This window comes from Hemicordylus capensis, chromosome 15 (assembly GCF_027244095.1).
Source record: "Hemicordylus capensis ecotype Gifberg chromosome 15, rHemCap1.1.pri, whole genome shotgun sequence".
NCBI classification, from domain to species: domain Eukaryota; kingdom Metazoa; phylum Chordata; class Lepidosauria; order Squamata; family Cordylidae; genus Hemicordylus; species Hemicordylus capensis.
The window spans coordinates 5,376,145-5,393,753 of record NC_069671.1 but is presented as its reverse complement, the minus strand read 5'-3'; the positions used below and the strand labels follow the sequence as shown (position 1 = coordinate 5,393,753).

Below are 17,609 nucleotides of genomic sequence, written 5' to 3'. Positions count from 1 at the left end.
AGTGGTTAGAGTGCTGGACTAGGACCGGGGAGACCCAAGTTCAAATCCCCATTCAGCCATGATACTTGCTGGGTGACTCTAGGCCAGTCACTTCTCTCTCAGCCTAACCTACTTCACAGGGTTGTTGTGAGGAGAAACTCAAGTATGTAGTACTCTCTGGGCTCCTTGGAGGAAGAGTGGGATATAAATGCAAAAATAAAATGAATAAAAATAAATAAACTATGGGTGGTCCTTGATGGAACCAATTCCCACAGAGAACGTCAGCAATGATCAGCCACAGAGACCTGATGGTTGGTTCTTGTTTTTAATTTACTTCATTGATCAGTTCAGGTAGTAAACATTATGAATATTAACAATAATAATTTTAATAAAATGGATATGTTTAAAAGGTTCTCTTGGGTCACAATGACAAAATGTTCAACAGAAATTTACAGAGAGAGAGAGAGAGAGAGAGAGAGAGAGAGAGAGAGAGAGAGAGAGAGAGAGCGCCGACGAGATATGTACAGAAAAGAGCAAGGCAAGGTAGGTGTCACAAAAGCACAAGCAAGCTGCAGTGAGAAAGGGAGGCGAGGATGCCTAAGAAAGGTAAGAGCCATTGTACAGAGAACACAACTCTCCCACACACAGAGAGGGGGGAAAGGCATGCGGAGATAGATCTGTGAGAGCAAGCAAAAAGCCAGTACCATTCTGTGGCCAACTACCAATCGCAGCAGCAATCAGTGTATGCGTGCAAAACTCAGCTTGTGCCCTCGTCTCTCTGGTTGGGCACAGCATACGAATGCCTGTAAGAGGGCAACCCCATGTACTGCTCATGTAAGTATGGGGGTGCTGCCCCCTGCCCGAGAGATTCCCAAACAGAACACCACACTAGCAGGCGTGCACGTCAGTGTGTGTTTGTGTGTGTGTGTATGAAAGTGGAAAGGAAGTCGGCAGGGGGGACTGGAAGGCGGAGAAAGCAACAAAACTGGTCAGCGTTCTTCATTTTAGGACTGTCCCACATGTGGCCAACAGGGCCATGAACTTAAGCTGAGCAGGCTCTTATAAGACCCATAACAGAGGGTCACCATTTCCCAAATACGGAGGGAAATATCCTGAACGGGCTGGGGTGGCCCATTCCACATGTCTCCACACTTCTGTGCTAGTGCCAGTGTGGTTTTCCCTTGGCCAGATGCAACTGGTAACAGAGATCCACAGAACCCAGCGTAATGGACATAAGGCAACTGTCCTTAAGGCAGTGTCCTGGTTTCTCTAAAGAATCCAGCCTTCTCTTCCAGTTTTTGGAGCTATTGATCACCAATGCATCCACCAGTGTCAGGCAATGCGGAGGACCGGGGTACTAAAAAACTGAGCTGTCAACGTCCCTGGAACTTCAAAAGAGAATTTCAGGTTTTCTCCCAATGAGAAACTGAAATTTTAAAAGAGCTGAATGGAAATACCAAATTTGCGTGGAGGTGGCGGCGGCGGGGAGTTCCACCGGCCTCAGGATTTCTCCCTCCTTGACCCCCTTGGGGCATCCATCCCACAGACTGAGAGCCTTTATACTCGCATCTTTAAGGCAACCCAGAAATATATGAGCCTTCCCATGCTCGCGTGGCTTGCAGATTTCAGTTCTCTAGTTCCCTTTCCTGCCCTATGCTCTACCCTTTGCAGAACAGCGGTTGCATCAATATTTCAGGGTTTCCTCTTCTGCTCATAGCTGTGGAATTCAGCTGTCTGGATCGGAGTTAGCAGCTATTTACTCCAAAAAGGGAAAAGATTCCATCACAAGGAATGAGGACAACTCCACATCTCCATTCTCCCAAGTCCACAACTGATTACTTTTTCAAGTTGCTTCCTTTCCCTCTCAGCAATTACTTTGCCACCATTTTTTTTTTAAAAAAAAAGTAGAAACCAAACATTTCAGTCACTATTCCTTACTGGGACTAGTGAGCCCAACCAATCAGGGATCAAAAAGTCAGTGTGATGTCACCATTTTTTCAAAAAAGCAAAACCAAACATTTCAGTCACTATTCCTTGCTGGGACTAGTGAGCCCAACCAATCAGGGATCAAAAAGTCAGTGTGATGTCATAACACCACACAGCCCCCAGCAGCAGCTGATGACAACCTAGGAATACTTTTCCTTGACCATAACAGTTCGGCTGAGAGCATACAACTCCGGTAATCATGGAATTATGATGCTAGGAGATGAGCTAACAAAATCAGTTCATTCTTCTCTAGAGGATTTCTTTTCTCAAAAAGGCCATCATAGACTTCTAAAGAATACAACTGCAAGGAATCAAGGGACTTAAGGACTAACTTTACCTTATACAGGACGTGTGGTTGCTGCTATGAACACAAACCACACAGGCTCTTTAAATCAGGGCTGTGCAGAAATAATCTTGGATGGCTTGAAATTTTCCCCCAAACTCCACAACTGATAAATGTTTTCTAGTTACTTGCTGGCCCTCTCGGCAGTTACTTTCCACCATTTTAAAAAACAAAACAAAATATCATAATCATCTTGCTGGGAATAATGAGCCCAACCCATCAGGGACCACAAAGTCAGTGTGATGTCAACACCGCAAAGCCAATCAGATCTGGCTACGCAACAAGGTCACAAGGCCAATTCAGAGTGAGGGCAATGCTTCCTGTCAGCACTCGGAATGGGCTTGCTGACTTGCTCCTGTTTAGAACCCTCCTCACCTGAGAAAAATCGTGCTTCAGTTCAGCCACACTCCTAATTGAATGGGAAGCTAACTGTATAAAGTGGTAACACATATCGTTCAAGCCATTTAGCATCCCAAGCAAAACCACTCCCCAAAGAAGGGGAATTTCCAGGCTAAAATTGCCTGAGCCACTTTATAAACATGGCCACCTATGTGGTTGATGTTCTTGATGGGAAGAACCACACTACAACTATAATGTAAGCACTGGCCTAAAATAATTTTTCTTCTTCATGATGTAGGGCAAATATGTGCAGTGACGTTTGCGGGGTGAGGGAGAATCATTTCGCCAACGCTTTCTCATTCTGCTACTGCAAATGTGAATTACGGATGCTGTGATGACCTCGACTCAGTTATACCTATGGGAAAGAATCCTCTCATATGGGGCTTCATCTAGCAACCTAGCAAGAGGGAGGGGGAGAAAAGAGCTGGCTAGGCTCTATTTTAATTCACATTTTGCCTTCCGCCTTCCATGCAACCTTCTCAAAATACTCCTCAAGTCCTGCTTTATCAGAGAAGGCCACACAGCCAATGATTTTCCTTCTTGGACATGAGGTTAGCGTTAAGCGCATCACAGAAAGCCAGGCCACACTGCAGATACAGCAACCTTATCTCTGCTCAACAGCGCTCTCTCTCTCTCTCTCTCTCTCTCTCTCTCTCTCTGCTTTCCCCGCGGGAGGGAGATCATGAAACAGCTCCCTAGCCGGGGCCCTAAGGAGACCAAAATGTGGCCGGCCTAGGAGGTGCAGAAAAGCAGGCGGTACCCTTGGGGCATTGTGTAGATGTTTTTGAGAGAGAGAGAGAAAGAGAGCCAGAGGGAATATTGTGTGCTATGAAGCCGGTAGGAAGCATATTTAAGTTGCTAAGAGTCCCAGATGGCCAGTTTCTCTGGTTCCAGTTTAAGCCACATACAGACCCTCAGCTCCTCTGGAATTTCCACTTCCGCTGTTTCAGGAGTTAACACCGAAACACATATAACAGAACCTCAGTGCTTATTTTTTTAAAAGAGGTGGTTCCTTTCATGGGGCAAGGCAGGGCCAGGATTCCCCCCACCTGAAACACAGAAGCAAAGGAAGAGGCCTTATTTTCATGTGTCTCTTGCTCTCAGTCTCACTGCATCACTGGCTTTGTAATCTACAGTCACTGTATAAACAGTATAGCAATCACGCACAGGTATTTTGCTCACAATTATGCCGCATTTGTGGTTACACAGCTCCTAGCATTGGATCTGTGCGCAGCCTTAAGGTTACAAAACCCATGATGCCAATTGAGTAAGTGCAAAAGGAGGAAGAAGCAAAACGTACGCCGATTCTGCATGGCACAGTGGATCTGAATGAAGGAGTGGCATCTTCTGTAACCTTTCTTCCAAATCCACAACACAATTCCAAGTGGGAAAAATGACACATTTTGCTCTATATTTTAGGTAAAGTCCCTAAAGAAGACCTAAGACTTGAAAGAGCACTGAGGAAAACCACTGAGAAGCCTGGTGAACAATTTTCTCTGGAGTTCTGCATTGCTGGCAAGAGAGAACGAGAACGGACCAGCATGGGGAAATGATGCTAGACGGCTTTTCTTACAGATTCTTACCTCAGTCATTTAGGAGCTTCCAACATCCAAATGCCACTCTGTAGTAGTCTGTCTCACCTAAAACAAGTGTAGCTGAAACTGGTTTGTATTACGTTTCCCCACAAGCAAGCCCATATCTCCTTCCCCCTGGTGCAAAAGTGCCTTGAGTTTCTTAGCAGGAAAAGAAGTTAGGAATGTTTTGAGAACCAGTGAAGGTCACCCCAAATCTAAACAACCATCATTCATCAATGTGAGAAACAATGACGAACGCCCCAAATCCAACCAATCAGCAGTCACCAAGTTGAGAACCATCAAAGGAAACCCCAGTTCAACCAACCAGCAATCACCAAACTGAGAACCATTGGAGAGCACCCAATGTCCAAGTCCAACCTATCAGCGTTCACCAAACTGAGAACCATCAGAGAGCACCCCAAGTCCAACCAATCAGCATTCACTGAGTTGAGAACCATCGGAGAGCACCCCAAGTCCAACCTACCAGCTCTCACCGAGTTGAGAACCATCAGAGAGCACCCCAAGTCCAACCAATCAGCATTCACTGAATTGAGAACCAATGAAGAGGACCCCAAGTCCAACCTATCAGCCTTCACTGAATTGAGAACCAATGAAGAGGACCCCAAGTCCAACCTATCAGCCTTCACTGAATATCTACACAAATGGCTGCTGGTCCACTCAAAGTGGCAGGAAAAGCACAGAATGCCCCCAGGTGAGAGGTCACTGGTTGGGCCCATCCTCACGAGCACTTTGTTCAGAGGTATCGTTGGCCTTGCAGCGTCTACTACAACCTCCGAGAGGTTGGGGTTAAAGGGAAGAGAAGGGTGGCGGGCAGATCACAGCACCTTGGTTAGGAGTAAACATTGACGAGTATTTACACAGAGTCCTCAGATTCATATGCCATAGACATCGGGACTGTAAATACCAGAACATTCCCTTAACAAGAGTTTAGTACATCAGAGGGAAAGAGTAGGAAATGGAGGCTTGTGTTTGGCTAGATTCGCAACGCAGGAGGGGCTTTCGGTCAACCGCAAGGGACCAATCTCTCTCCCACCCCCCTTCCCGTCTCTCAGACATCCTGATGGCAAAAGGTTGCTACTGCTGAGTTGGAGGGAGCATGAGCCTTGCTCACAAGTCTCTGTGCAATGGGAAAGTCCTTCCTAGAGTGTCCGCAATTCCGGCTGAACGGCAGACAGGCGACAAGGATGGTTCCCTTTGCCTCTCCTCCCTGCCTTCTCTCACTGGTCTTGCATCTGCTTTTGCATTTTCTGCAACATCTCTTGCATTCTTCTCAACTGCAACAAGACAAAAGTTAAAGGAGATTTTAGGTATCCGTACTGAGCAGCCAGCCTACAATTTCCTTCCGCTCCTCCAAATATACTCGAAAGAGCCCTTTTTGTTGCTCTTAGCATCCCTCACCAGCCTCAGCTTGTTCTCACAACAGCGACACATCTCAGGTCCTCCTCACAGCCCTGCTTCTACCAGAGATCTGGTTGGCAGGGACTAGGGACAGGGACTTTTCTGTTGTGGCCCCTCGGCTTTGGAACGCCCTCCCGGAAGAGCTTTGTCATGTTCCCTCCCTCAGGGTTTGTAAAGAATATTTTTAGAGAGGCGTTTTTAATGTTGTCCCAAAGCAGCTCTGAAGGCAGAAATTTCATGCTAGGGATCATTAGGAAGGGGATTGAAAATTAAAATGCTAGTGTTATAATGCCCTCATACAAATCTGTGGTGCCATCAGTACTGCGTACAGTTCTGGTCACCATATCTTAAGGAGGACATTGTAGAACTGGGAAAGGTGCAGAAGAGGGCAACCAAGATGACCAGGGGCCTGGAGCACCTTTCTTATGAGGCAAGGCTACAACATCTGGGGCTCTTTAGTTTGGAAAAGAGGCGACTACAGGGAGATGTGATCGAGGTGTATAAAATTATGCATGCAGTAGAGAGGGTGGACAGATATAATTTTTCCTCCCTCTCTCACAGCACTAGAACCAGGGGTCATCCCATGAAACTGAAGGTCAGGAAATTTCCAATAAAAGGAAGCACTTCTTCACACAGTGCACCATTTACTTATGGAATTCTCTGCCTCAGGATGTTGTGATGGCCACTAGCTTGGCTGGCTTTAAAAAGAGGCTTAGACCAATTCATGGAGGACAAGTCTATCCATGGCTACTAGTCCTGTTGTCTATAGGTCAGCCTCAGAGGCATGATGCCTCTCAATAACAGCTGCAAGGGAGCAAGAGCAGGAGAGAGGCCATGCCCTCACCTCTTGCCGTGGGGTCCCCAGAGGCATCTGGTGGGCCACTGTGTGAAGCAGGATGCTGGACTAGATGGGCCTCCTTGGGCCTGATCCAGCAGGGCTGATCTCATGTTCTTATGACGGTCCGTTTGGGTGACATCTCAAGCTGGTGAAGCTGAAACAGGTTCTTACCTCCTCATCTTTCATCTTGATCAGCTTCTCCGTTTCTGCATCTGGCGTCGGGAGGGGCAAGATCGGAATGGGACTTTCTATCCTGTTGTCCTGAGTCAGCTTGCTGAAGGAGATGGGAGGGGAAAGAGGGCAGCTGTTAAACCATGCTGGATTTCATGGAAACCAAGGATTTTGGAGTTGGAAGGGATCTTGGAGATCTTCCAATCCAACCCCCTATTCAGTATCGGAATTGGCTCCAGCATCCCAACTGAGGGCCCTCCAGCCTCTGTTTGAAAAACTCTAGCAAAAGCATGAGGCAGACTGTTCCACAGTCAAACGTCACTTGCCGTTTGGAAACTGTTAAGAAAGAGTGAGAAGATGTCCCCTTGACAGAATTAGCACCATCTCACCACTAGGTGTCAGTGTTCAATGCAGTAAATTACATACCATTATAAAGCTCTTTGACGATGGAACATTGGAAGCTTGCCTTATAAGAGTCAGGCCATTGGTCCAAGGAGCAATGACTTGTCCCCTTAGCTAAGCAGGGTCTGCCCTGGTTGCATTTGAATGGGAGACTACATGTGAGCATTGTAAGATATTCCCCTTAGGGGATGAAGCTGCTCTGGGAAGAGTATTTAGGTTCCGAGTTCCCTCCCTGGCTTCTCCAAGATAGGGCTGGGAGAGATTCCCGCCTGCAACCTTGGAGAAGCCACTGCCAGTCTGTGAAGACAATACTGAGCTAGACAGAACAATGGTCTGACTCAGTATACGACAGCCGTGTTCCAGTCCGTGTAGTCAATCCTGAGCTAGATGGACCAAGGGTCTGACTTGCTATAATAAAATACATACATACATACATACATACATACATACATACATAAAACTGTTGGCCACCATAACAAATTGTTCTCTGAACAGCTCACAACACAACATTAAAAAGCATCTAGTAAAAACACACCAAACACAACAGCAAAAAAATACAAAATACAATACAGGACATTTTTTAAACTTTAAAAAGTTTAAAGTTTTTAAACTGGGCTCCTTGGAGGAAGAGCGGGATATAAAATGTAAAAATTAAATACATACATACATACATTTAGAAATCCGTTTTAAAACGCCCAAGTGAACAGAAAGGTCTCCACCCGGCATCGAAAAGAACAAAATATAAGGCCTCTTCCTAGGTTCCTAAGGGAAGAAGGCATCGGGGCCCACCTGGTCATCTGCTGAATGCACTGGGCTCTGTAGTTCTCGTAGTGAACGTCGCAGGTGACATCCTTCAGGTCGTGCATGTGCGTCCGGATCAGCATGTTCCGCAGTTTCACAAAGTCGCAGTGTGCTTGGTTTTCCACTGGGGAGGCAGCAGACAAGAGGCGTGTGCGTTTGTGCCCAGCAACAGGCATTATTATGATCCAGACGCGGAAAGTCTTGGATGAGGGGGCTGCTTTCAGGCACACAAGTTCAACTCACCTGACGTTCCAAATTGTGTCCTGTACTTTCGGTGGGGATCTGAAGGGCAGCTGCTCCCTGTCTGCAGACAGAGTCAGCGCGGTGTGGTGGGCAGTGCCAAGCTTCAAAGGGGGTCGGCCCTGGGTTCAAATCCCTGCTAAGCCTTGGCGAGCTGATATTTCTGAACACCCCCCCCACACACACACACCCTTCTTCAAGGATTGGAACGACATAACAAAATCTGGATACACGATTGGACCTTTGCTACAGCAGACTCATCTTGTACGACAAAGGAGGGGTGGGGGTTTTTTTTAGGATTTTACTAATTTTGACTTTATCGGGGGCAGGGGTTGGCGGGGAGTTCCTAAGGAGCCTTACAGGGGGGTACTGGATCACCAGGTTCTAGGGTTCCTCCAAGGGAGCAGCAGCAAGAGAGATGTCAGAGTTGGAGAGGTTGGCTGGTCTCCTCCGGGTCAGAGTCCCGGTGAGTCTTGACATAGACCAAGACCATACCAACAGCCTTCCCAGATCCCACCAGAACCCATCTTAATCTGGTATACTGCCTCTGAACCCAGAGGCTCTATCCAGCTATCAGATGTTCATAGCTCCAGCTTGCATTCATCGGTCTAGCTTGCAAGAACAAGGCTTACCTTCCACAATGCCCCAGGGATAGAGTCGCCCTCGTACCCTCTGGCCTTTGGCTTCAACCACGGTGTTGCTGCCAATGACGGCAAAGGGTGCACTCTCCTAGGACGAGAGAAGACAGGGAGCACTCAAGAGGGTTTTAGAGGCAAGGGCGAGGCCTCTGCGCACCTCAGTCGTGAGTCAGGCTCACAAGTTTTGACCATGGTGTTTTTGACCGTACCGTCTCAGGGAATGAATGCTCATAGTGATTTTTGGCCATGCCTGCCCCCTAGGGGTAGAAAATAGACGGACGCATTCTTGCACTTACAACTTTCTCTGTGTTATCGCCCCTTCTTTTTCCCTAACCCCCGCTCCCCAATTAGGGTAAAATTGCAGTCATTTTTGCACAGGAGAAAGGGTGAGGGTAACAATGGACAAATAGTTGCCCTCTCTCCATGGAGTGAACTTTGGGGAACATTCCTGCCCATTTTCATTTCCAACTTCAATAGAATTTTATAGTAGTGGTGTGTGTGTGTGTGTGTGTGTGTGTGTGTGTGTGTGTGTGTGTATGTGTGTGTGTGTGTGTGTTTAAAACACCACTGCGAATTGGGCTGCTTGCAGGCCTGATGGCCAGGACAATCAAAGCATGAGAACACACTGAAAGCTGGGAGTCTTGTAGTGATGTCACCCATTTTCCATCTCTAGGGGTGTAAAGTAAAGTAAAGTTGTGCCGTCGAGTCGGTGTCGACTGCAGGCAACCACAGAACCATGTGGTTTGCTTGGGTAGAATACAGGAGTGGTTTCCCATTGCCTCCTCCTACGCAGTATGAGATGATGCCTTTCAGCAGCTTCCTATAATGCTGCTGCCCGATACAGGTGTTTCCCATCGTCTGGGAAACAGACCAGTGGGGAGTCGAACCGGCAACCTCTAGGCAAGTTACTTCCCCACTGTGCCATTAGGAGGCTTCTAGGGGTATAGCCCTTGTCAAAAAATTTTAAAACCCAGATGGAGAAGAAAGGGGTTAGTCCAATGCTCCTCCTTTTACTGCTGCCTAGGAGAGCGCCTTCTTCTGCATGATCCCCACCGCACATTGAGATCATCGAAAGAGGTCCATCTCCATATACCGCTAGCTCATCTGGTGGTGACTCGGGAGTGGGCCTTCTCTGTAGTCACTCCTAGGCTGTGGAATGTGCTCCTTATAGACATTCATGGCTTAATGTCATGGCTCAGACTTCTGACTCAGAAGAGTCAGAGCAGGACAACTTACCAGCTAGTGAGGGCTTAGAGCAGGCCTGCTCAACTTAGGCCCCCCAGCTGTTTTTGAACTAGAACTCCCATAATTTCCAGCCACAGTGGTCAATAGCTAGGGATTATGGGAATTGTAGGCCAACATCTGCAGGAGGGTCGAAGTTGAGCAGGCCTGGCTTAGAGGCACAGCCGATTTGGCAGAGAAACCAGACTCTGGAGCTGAGGATTCACAACAGCTGCCAGACATGATATCTGATGGGGAAGACCCTGGGATTTCACCTGTCTTGAGACGACGTCTCAAGAGGCAGGCTCAGTAGGAGTCTTTGGTGTAGGTGTAGGAGATCCCAAGAAAGAAAGCCAAAGTGCTGACTCAAGGAAGCCTGATTGGCTGCTGGTTCTCTTGAGCCATATATATTCAACAGTCTCTCTTTGCTCTGATGCTGTTTGCAACTTCGTTGGCTGCAGATAGTGTGCTCTTGAATTTCAACCATTTCTGTGTCCCAGTTTGACTTGTCTGTATTTTCCTGCATTGTTCCCTTAATTCCTTGTTCTGTGTTCTTCACTTGTTTCATTCCTTGTTTTGTCTTTTCCTTCCACTTATTACTCAGTTAGTGTTAGAGAGGGGTACCTAGTTCCAGTTCAGGGGACTTAATCCATTGACTAATTGCTTTGTGAGCCTTTTATTTTTCTTCATTTGGTTTCGCTGCTGCTTTCTGGTTACTCTCAGGGGGAGTGCTGAAGGGGCTTATAAAATCCCGTTGGGTTAGCCGAGCTAACAGATTCACGACACTTAATAACTTTGCCAGCCTTCAAAAGAGCCCTTAAGACACTTTTTTTTAAATTAAAAAACCCAGGCTTTTAGTAATCTCTAATGTTCTAAATTTTTAAATTACTGCTTTTAACAGTTTGTTTTATTTTGTTTTTCTGGCGTTTGTTTTTGTGAACCGCCTAGAGCCTTTGGAGTCAGGCAGTATATTGATTGATTGACTGACTGATTGAGTGTAAGACCTCTACCACCATCACCACCACGAAATTATGGGGAGGTAAGTGGGAACAGTCTCTTCCAACTAAATCAGTAGCTTGTGGGTCAATTGGCCCCCAGCTCCCCCACACGGCTGCCGTTCCTGCCTCCGCATAAGTCATGGCTCCTTCCTCACCTTCAGCTCTCTGTCTTGTTGCTTGAAATCTTCGTCTTCATCGGAGTCGCACTCCGGAAACTGGTACACTTTAATTCCAAACTTGTCTATCTCTTCCCGGATCTGCATGTGCAGAGAAGAGGTAAGGTTACAGAAAGTACCCGTGTTCACCCGAAGTCAACCCTAACCCAGAATTTTAGATGACCCCCTTAAAAAGATAGAGGTTAGGATCAGGTTATACTTGTGTTTACCCCAAAGGAACAGCACTCTGAGTTTAAGATCTCACACACACACACACACACACACACACACACACACACACACACACACACACAATTTCTAACATCAAAGAACTTGGGGAAGTCTAGTCTTAGATTCAGGTAGATACAATACAGTTACTGGTCAATGAAAGTGGCATTTCAAACCCAAAGACCAAGAAGCCAAAAAGTGGGCCCCACATCCAATATCCAGTCTTGGATAACTTGTTGGTAGGGATGTACAGAACCAATTCACGATCAAACCAGACTGCTGTGAACCGAGCCAGTTCAAATGGTTCCGGTTGTTGTTGTTGATTGTGAACCGCTCTAGACCAGTTCAGGCTGGTTCATCAAACTGGTCTATATACCTGCGGTTTGGTCCAAATCCAACCTTGAATAACTCATTGGTAGGGATGTGCAGAACCAGTTCATGATCGAACTGGACTGACATGAACTGGGACGGTTCGAGCAGTTCGATTGCGAACTGCTCTTAACTGGTCCAGGCTGGTTCATCAAACCCACTTACCTGAGTTTCAGTCCAAATTCTGTTCTAATTTGGACCAAACCGCACCAACTGGTTTGTGCTACTCATTGGTTTGGGACTGCAACTCCCACCATCCCTGGCCACAACAACCAAAGTCGGGGATGATGAGAGTTGTAGTTTTTTTAAAAAACAGGATACCCAAATTGCCGATATCATCCAGTTGAGGACTCCCTGAAAACATAGCATTACTTACCCGCTCTTTTAGCTTCTTGATTTCCGAAGGAATTAGGCAATCGGCTTTAGCGATCAAGGGAACAACGTTGACTTTCTCATGCAGAGCTTTCATGAACTCAACATCCACTGGCCTCAACCTGTGGTGAAGAGATGGAAAGGAGGGGTAGAGGAGCAAGAAGGGAAGCGACCACGGTTAGAATTTTAAAAAATCATCATCATCATCAAAACTTTATTTGCTAGCTAGTCTGGTTGCAGTCACCATGCTGTACCCATAAAGCCATGCTGGGCCTAGCACAGGAAGGAGCATCTTACCCGTGGCCAAAGGGTGAAATGAAATAAAGGCAGCAGTGCACGCGGTTGTCCTGGATATTCTTCCGGTTGAGGCCGCTCTCGTCCCGGAAGTACTGCTCAAACTGCTGGTCAATGTAATCTGTGATGGGCTTCCAGCTGGAGTGAATATAAGAAGAGGCCAGGCCTGCCAGTTTAGAAACGACAGAGATGGTGGTGGGAAGGAAGGAGAGGGAGGAGAGCTGGTCTGGTGGCCGCAAGCCTGAATGGCCCCCTTTGCTAAGCAGGGTCCACCTGGTTTGCATCTGGGTTGGAGACATTCGTGAGCACTGTAAAACTCCTCTTAGGGCAGGGGTGGGGAACGTGTGGCCCTCCAGATGTTGCTGAACTACAACTCCCATGACCCCCAGCCACAAGTTAGTACACCCAGGGATGATGGGAGTTGTAGTTCAGCAACATGTGGAGGGCCGCACATTCCCCCACCCCTGTCTTAGGGGAAGGGGCCGCTCCGGGGAGAGCACCTGCCTGCTTGAGGAAGGTTCCAAGTTCCCCCTCTGGCATCTCCAGATACGACTGAGAGAGACTCCTGCCTGCAACCTTGGAGAAGCCGTTAAGAACATGCCCTGCTGGATCAGGCCCAAGGAGGCCCATCTAGTCCAGCATCCTGTTTCGCACTGTGGCCCACCAGATGCTGCTGGAAGCCTGCAGGCAGGAGTTGAAAGGGGCATGCCCTCTCTCCTGCTGTTGCTCCCCTGCAACTGGTATTAGAAGCATCTTGCCTCTGAGGCTGGAGGTGGCCAATAGCCCTCAGACTAGTAGCCTGGCTTGTCCTCTATGGATCCTATGAAGCCCCTTTTTAAGCCATCCAAGCTGGTGGCCGTCACCACTACATCCCGTGGCAGATAATTCTATTATGCAATAATATTATGCACTGTGTAAAAAAGCACTTCCGTTTGTCAGTCCTGGCTATCAGTTTCATTGAGTTTGTTTATTATTAGTTTATTATTATTATTATTATTATTATTATTATTATTATTATTATTATTAATACCACTCAGGGGCGTAACCACCATTAGGCAAGGGGTGGCGGCTGCCTGGGGGCCCCCACGCCTCAAGGGGCCCCCCAGAGGCAAGGCACATGCCTCTCCAACACCCGCAGAGCTTCCTTCATTATGATCCTGATTCCTTCCTTCGAACTGGCTAGTATATCTCTTTCTCTCTGTCTCTCGATCCTCCCTCCCTGCCTCCCTCCTTGTAGGCTCCTCCTTCCCCGTCTCCAGCCAGCCTTCTCTGGCGTTGGTTAGGGCTCACAGAAAGGCTCTCATTGGCTGGCGGGTGCACGGCGTCGGCACCCTTCACCTGCATTTGAAAAGTCCAGAAGGAGCAAGCAGAGATCGCTGGGTTACAATCCCCCCTCCTTCCAAACACACACTCCTCTCCTCTTGCAGCTGGCTACAGGCCTGGGAAACTCAGCTCTGCTGCATGTGCTGCTGCTGCTGGGGAGAGAAACAGTGCCGTGGAAAAGCCAACCCCAAGCCGACCGCAAAGGCGGCATGCATGCAGCAAAAGCCCTTGTCTGCAGAAACAACTCTAAGCCGGGAGCGCTCTTCCCCAAGGCGAGGGTGGAGGGACGAGGCAAGCAGAGGGGTAAAGCCGGGGAGTGGAGTTTTCGGGAGAAGCTGGCAAGAAGCCTTCCGGGAGGACAGTCCCCCTCCCCTCCCTCCGGATGCAGCCTTGGCTGGATGATGAGTGTGCAGCAGCTGATTCATGCAGTTGAAATAGATTGGCTGTGCCACAACCCCTTTGGAAAAACTCACCAAGAAAAGAGATTCAAGGGAAGGGATCGTGCTTACTTGCTTGGTCTGAATATAGTTATGTTGATAATGATATGTTTATAACTATATAAATATACACCATATTCATAATGGGGATGTGAGTGTGAGTGCGCTATATATTGTGAAGTGTGTGTGTGTGTGTGTGTGTGTATCAGCGAGGGGCCCATTTTAAAATTTTGTCTCTGAGCCCACTCCAGCCTTGTTACGCCCCTGCTACCACTGCTACTACAACAAAATTATTTTCACTTGACAGTCTGTGTGGTGTAGTAGATTATATAGAAGACCAGAAAGACCTGAGTTCGAATCCCTGTTTGGCTATGAAGCTTATCAGAAGATGCCTCTGAATCCCAATTGCAGGGGAGCAACCGCAGGAGAGAGGGCAGGCCCTCACTTCTTGCCTGTGGGCTTCTCAGAGGCATCTGGTAGGAAACAAGATGCTGGACTAGATAGGCCTTGGGCCTGATTCAGCAGGGCTGTTCTTGCGTTCTTATGGTCCGAGGGGTCCATGCCTCTCCATACCTCCCATCACCAAAATGAAACAGCAGAATATGTTGTTTGGATGTGGAGGAGGGGGAGCACTCACCATTCAGTGTTATTAACAGCATCTCCAAATCCTGGGGTGTCGACAATCGTTAGCTTCAACTTTACTCCCTTCTCTTCAATGTCCACTGTGTGCTTCACAATCTCTACTGTCTGACTGATTCTTTCTTTACAAAGATTTAAACAACAACAACAACAGAGGTTAGGGCCAGAGAGATGTTCCCTTAAAAAAAAAAATGTCCCCAGTCACAACCGAACTGACCCCCGCTAACCGTTTAGCAGGAAGAGAACCACTGTCCCTCTTCAGCCCAGCCCAGCATCCCTTGCAGCGAACGTTGTGGTTGATGATCTCTCCTTTGTGCTTTAGACAGGGAGCCTCTTGGGGGCAGAGAACCACCTTCTCTTCATTTTTGCTATGAAACCCACTTTGGGAACTTTGTGTGTGTGTGAAAAAGTAGTGTGGACAGATGCTAAATTGTTAATGAATTAGTCGTGTCCCCCCACCTCCTCAAGGTCAGCTTAATCACTGGACGAAGGGGCGCCTTCTTAAAATGGTGCTGCTCTCATATTAAGCAGCGGTGGAGAGCAACCAAGGGAGCCCTTTTGGGACAGGGAACCATCTTATTTCTTTCTGTGTAAAACACTTTGTGAACTTTTTTTGTTGAAAAGCAGAATATATTTCGATAGATAGATAGATGGATAGATAAATATTTTTGTACAAATAAAGCCAATTGCATTCCATGCACAAAACCAGCCAATCACTACTGGTTTCTCAGTGGGGCTGTATGTGTAAGCTCAGTGGTAGAGCATCTGCTTTGCATGCAGAAGGACCCGGGTTCAAGCCTTGGCAGCATCTCCAGGTAGGGCTGAGAAAGGCTCCTGCCTGAAATCTTGGAGACCTGTGGCCAGTCAGTGTAGACAGTACTGGGCTGGATGGACCAAAGGCCTGACTTGTGTTGTCATTCCTCAGGATACCAAGGGGGCTTCCGATGCTCCTCATGGAACATACCCTCCGCGTTGAGAAGCTTCCGGTCTTTGTAGAGGTCTGTGAGGAACAGGCTGTTCACCAAGGTCGATTTCCCCAGTCCGGATTCTCCTGAGGGACAAACCCAAGAACGGCATTAGAGAAACAGCGTGGGCGAGGTTTTTGCTGCTGAATTCTGAGACAATGTGTTGTTACCCTTCAGGAACGGCACGTGGGAGCAACTTGGGCTCCCACAAGGAGGTCATATTCTCATCCCGAAGCCTCTGTCCTTGGACTGACATCGCCTCTCTGCTCCCCCAGTCCAATTTTTATCCGTTTTTATCTGTGCTCTCTCGCTCTCTCTCTCTCTCTCTCTCTCTCTCTCTCTCTCTCTCACACACACACACACACACACACACACACAGAGTGTCCCTCACATGGCCTTCATTTTCCTGAAGGCACAGACCCTCCTTAGCAAGGGACAGCCCCTGTTCTCTGGAATGTGTCCCTGGTAAATCATGGTCCTCATTTTGTCCTTATTTTTGCCTTTTGTCCTCATTTCTGGGGTGGGGGGGATGGGGTGGGGGGGACACCTTGCTGGATTTTTCTCATGCAAATTGCCAGCGTTGTCTTTCTCCCGGATTCCGCTCTCTCCCCAGAGTCCTGGGGAGAGGAGAGCTGGTCTTGGGGTAGCCAGCATAAATGGTTCCCTTTGCTAAGCAGGGTCCACCCTGGTTTGCATTTGAAGGGGAAACTACATGTGCGAGCTCTGTAAGGTCTTCCCCTCAGGGGAGGGGGCCGCTCTGGAAAGAGCGCCTGCCTGCTTGCATGCAGAAGGTTCCCAGTTCCCTCCCTGGCAGCATCTCCAAGAGAGGGCTGAGAGAGAGACTCCTGCCTGCAACCTTGGAGAAGCCGCTGCCAGTCTGGGTAGACAATACTGAAGCTAGGCGCTCTCTTAAATACCCTGGACCCAAGCCGTTAAGGGCATCATAGGTAATAACCAGCACTTTTTATGCCACACCTCCCTGGTTACTCCTACACACTGTATACCCGGCCGGCACAACATAAGGTCCAGGGGCTGGGTTCAGTCCACAGGGTCTGGTTTGGGTGTTGCTGGCCCAGAGGTAGAAATATGCTGCAGCAACAGCAGAGCCCGAGAAGAGTTCTTGGCTTGTCCCCATGGCAAGCAGCAGTGCCTCAACGCAGTTGGCCTCTTGGGAGCAGATATCTCCTGCCCACCTTGCTGGCCCCACCCCTGGCATCCCTCCTCTCTCTTGCCTTACGCCCTGACTCCAACCCTCCGCCCCTCACTTTCATTAATATTTCTAATAATTAATTTTAATCCAATAATGTATGTGCGCAAAACTGACCTCAGCAGCTCCCACATACCATCATGCTTGGTTCCAGCCCACTGGGGCATTTGAGTTGTGCGCCCCTGCGGTATACCAAGCTTCCCAATTTGCTTGGCCACACCTCCTGCCTAGTGTAGGCCCCGCCTCCCACATTCCTTGGCCACACCTCCTGGCTAGTGTAGGCCCCGCCTCCCACATTCCTTGGCCACACCTCCTGCCTAGTGTAGGCCCCGCCTCCCACATTCCTTGGCCACACCTCCTGCCTAGTGTAGGCCCCGCCCCCCACATTCCTTGGCCACACCTCCTGCCTAGTGTAGGCCCCGCCTCCTACATCCCTTGGCCACACCGCTGCACCTTCACAGGATGTCCTCATTTTCTGTACTGGGCCGTCTCCATTGCTGCCCCGAGGCTTTGGAATGCGCTCCCTAGTGAAATAAGAGCCTCCCCATCTCTGACAGCTTTTAAAAAGTCTTTAAAGATGCATCTGTTCACCCAGGCTTTTAACTGATACT

At 48.3% G+C, this 17,609-nt stretch overlaps 1 protein-coding gene across 5 annotated transcripts in view; it reads right to left on the bottom strand.

The window, feature by feature from the left end:
• Positions 1 to 290: 290 nt before the first annotated feature.
• SEPTIN5 (septin 5) overlaps positions 291 to 17,609 on the bottom strand; it is a 58,753-nt gene continuing 41,434 nt past the window's right edge. For all 5 annotated transcript variants that reach the window (XM_053279307.1, XM_053279304.1, XM_053279306.1 and 2 more), the window contains 9 exons: positions 15,791 to 15,877; positions 14,825 to 14,948; positions 12,431 to 12,565; positions 12,138 to 12,255; positions 11,165 to 11,266; positions 8,785 to 8,881; positions 7,901 to 8,036; positions 6,710 to 6,812; positions 291 to 5,576 (listed from right to left, as the gene is read on the bottom strand). In XM_053279307.1, coding sequence (XP_053135282.1) covers positions 5,520 to 5,576; positions 6,710 to 6,812; positions 7,901 to 8,036; positions 8,785 to 8,881; positions 11,165 to 11,266; positions 12,138 to 12,255; positions 12,431 to 12,565; positions 14,825 to 14,948; positions 15,791 to 15,877 — 959 coding nt within the window. In that variant the 3' untranslated portion in view covers positions 291 to 5,519. The remainder of the gene's footprint in view (positions 5,577 to 6,709; positions 6,813 to 7,900; positions 8,037 to 8,784; positions 8,882 to 11,164; positions 11,267 to 12,137; positions 12,256 to 12,430; positions 12,566 to 14,824; positions 14,949 to 15,790; positions 15,878 to 17,609) is intronic.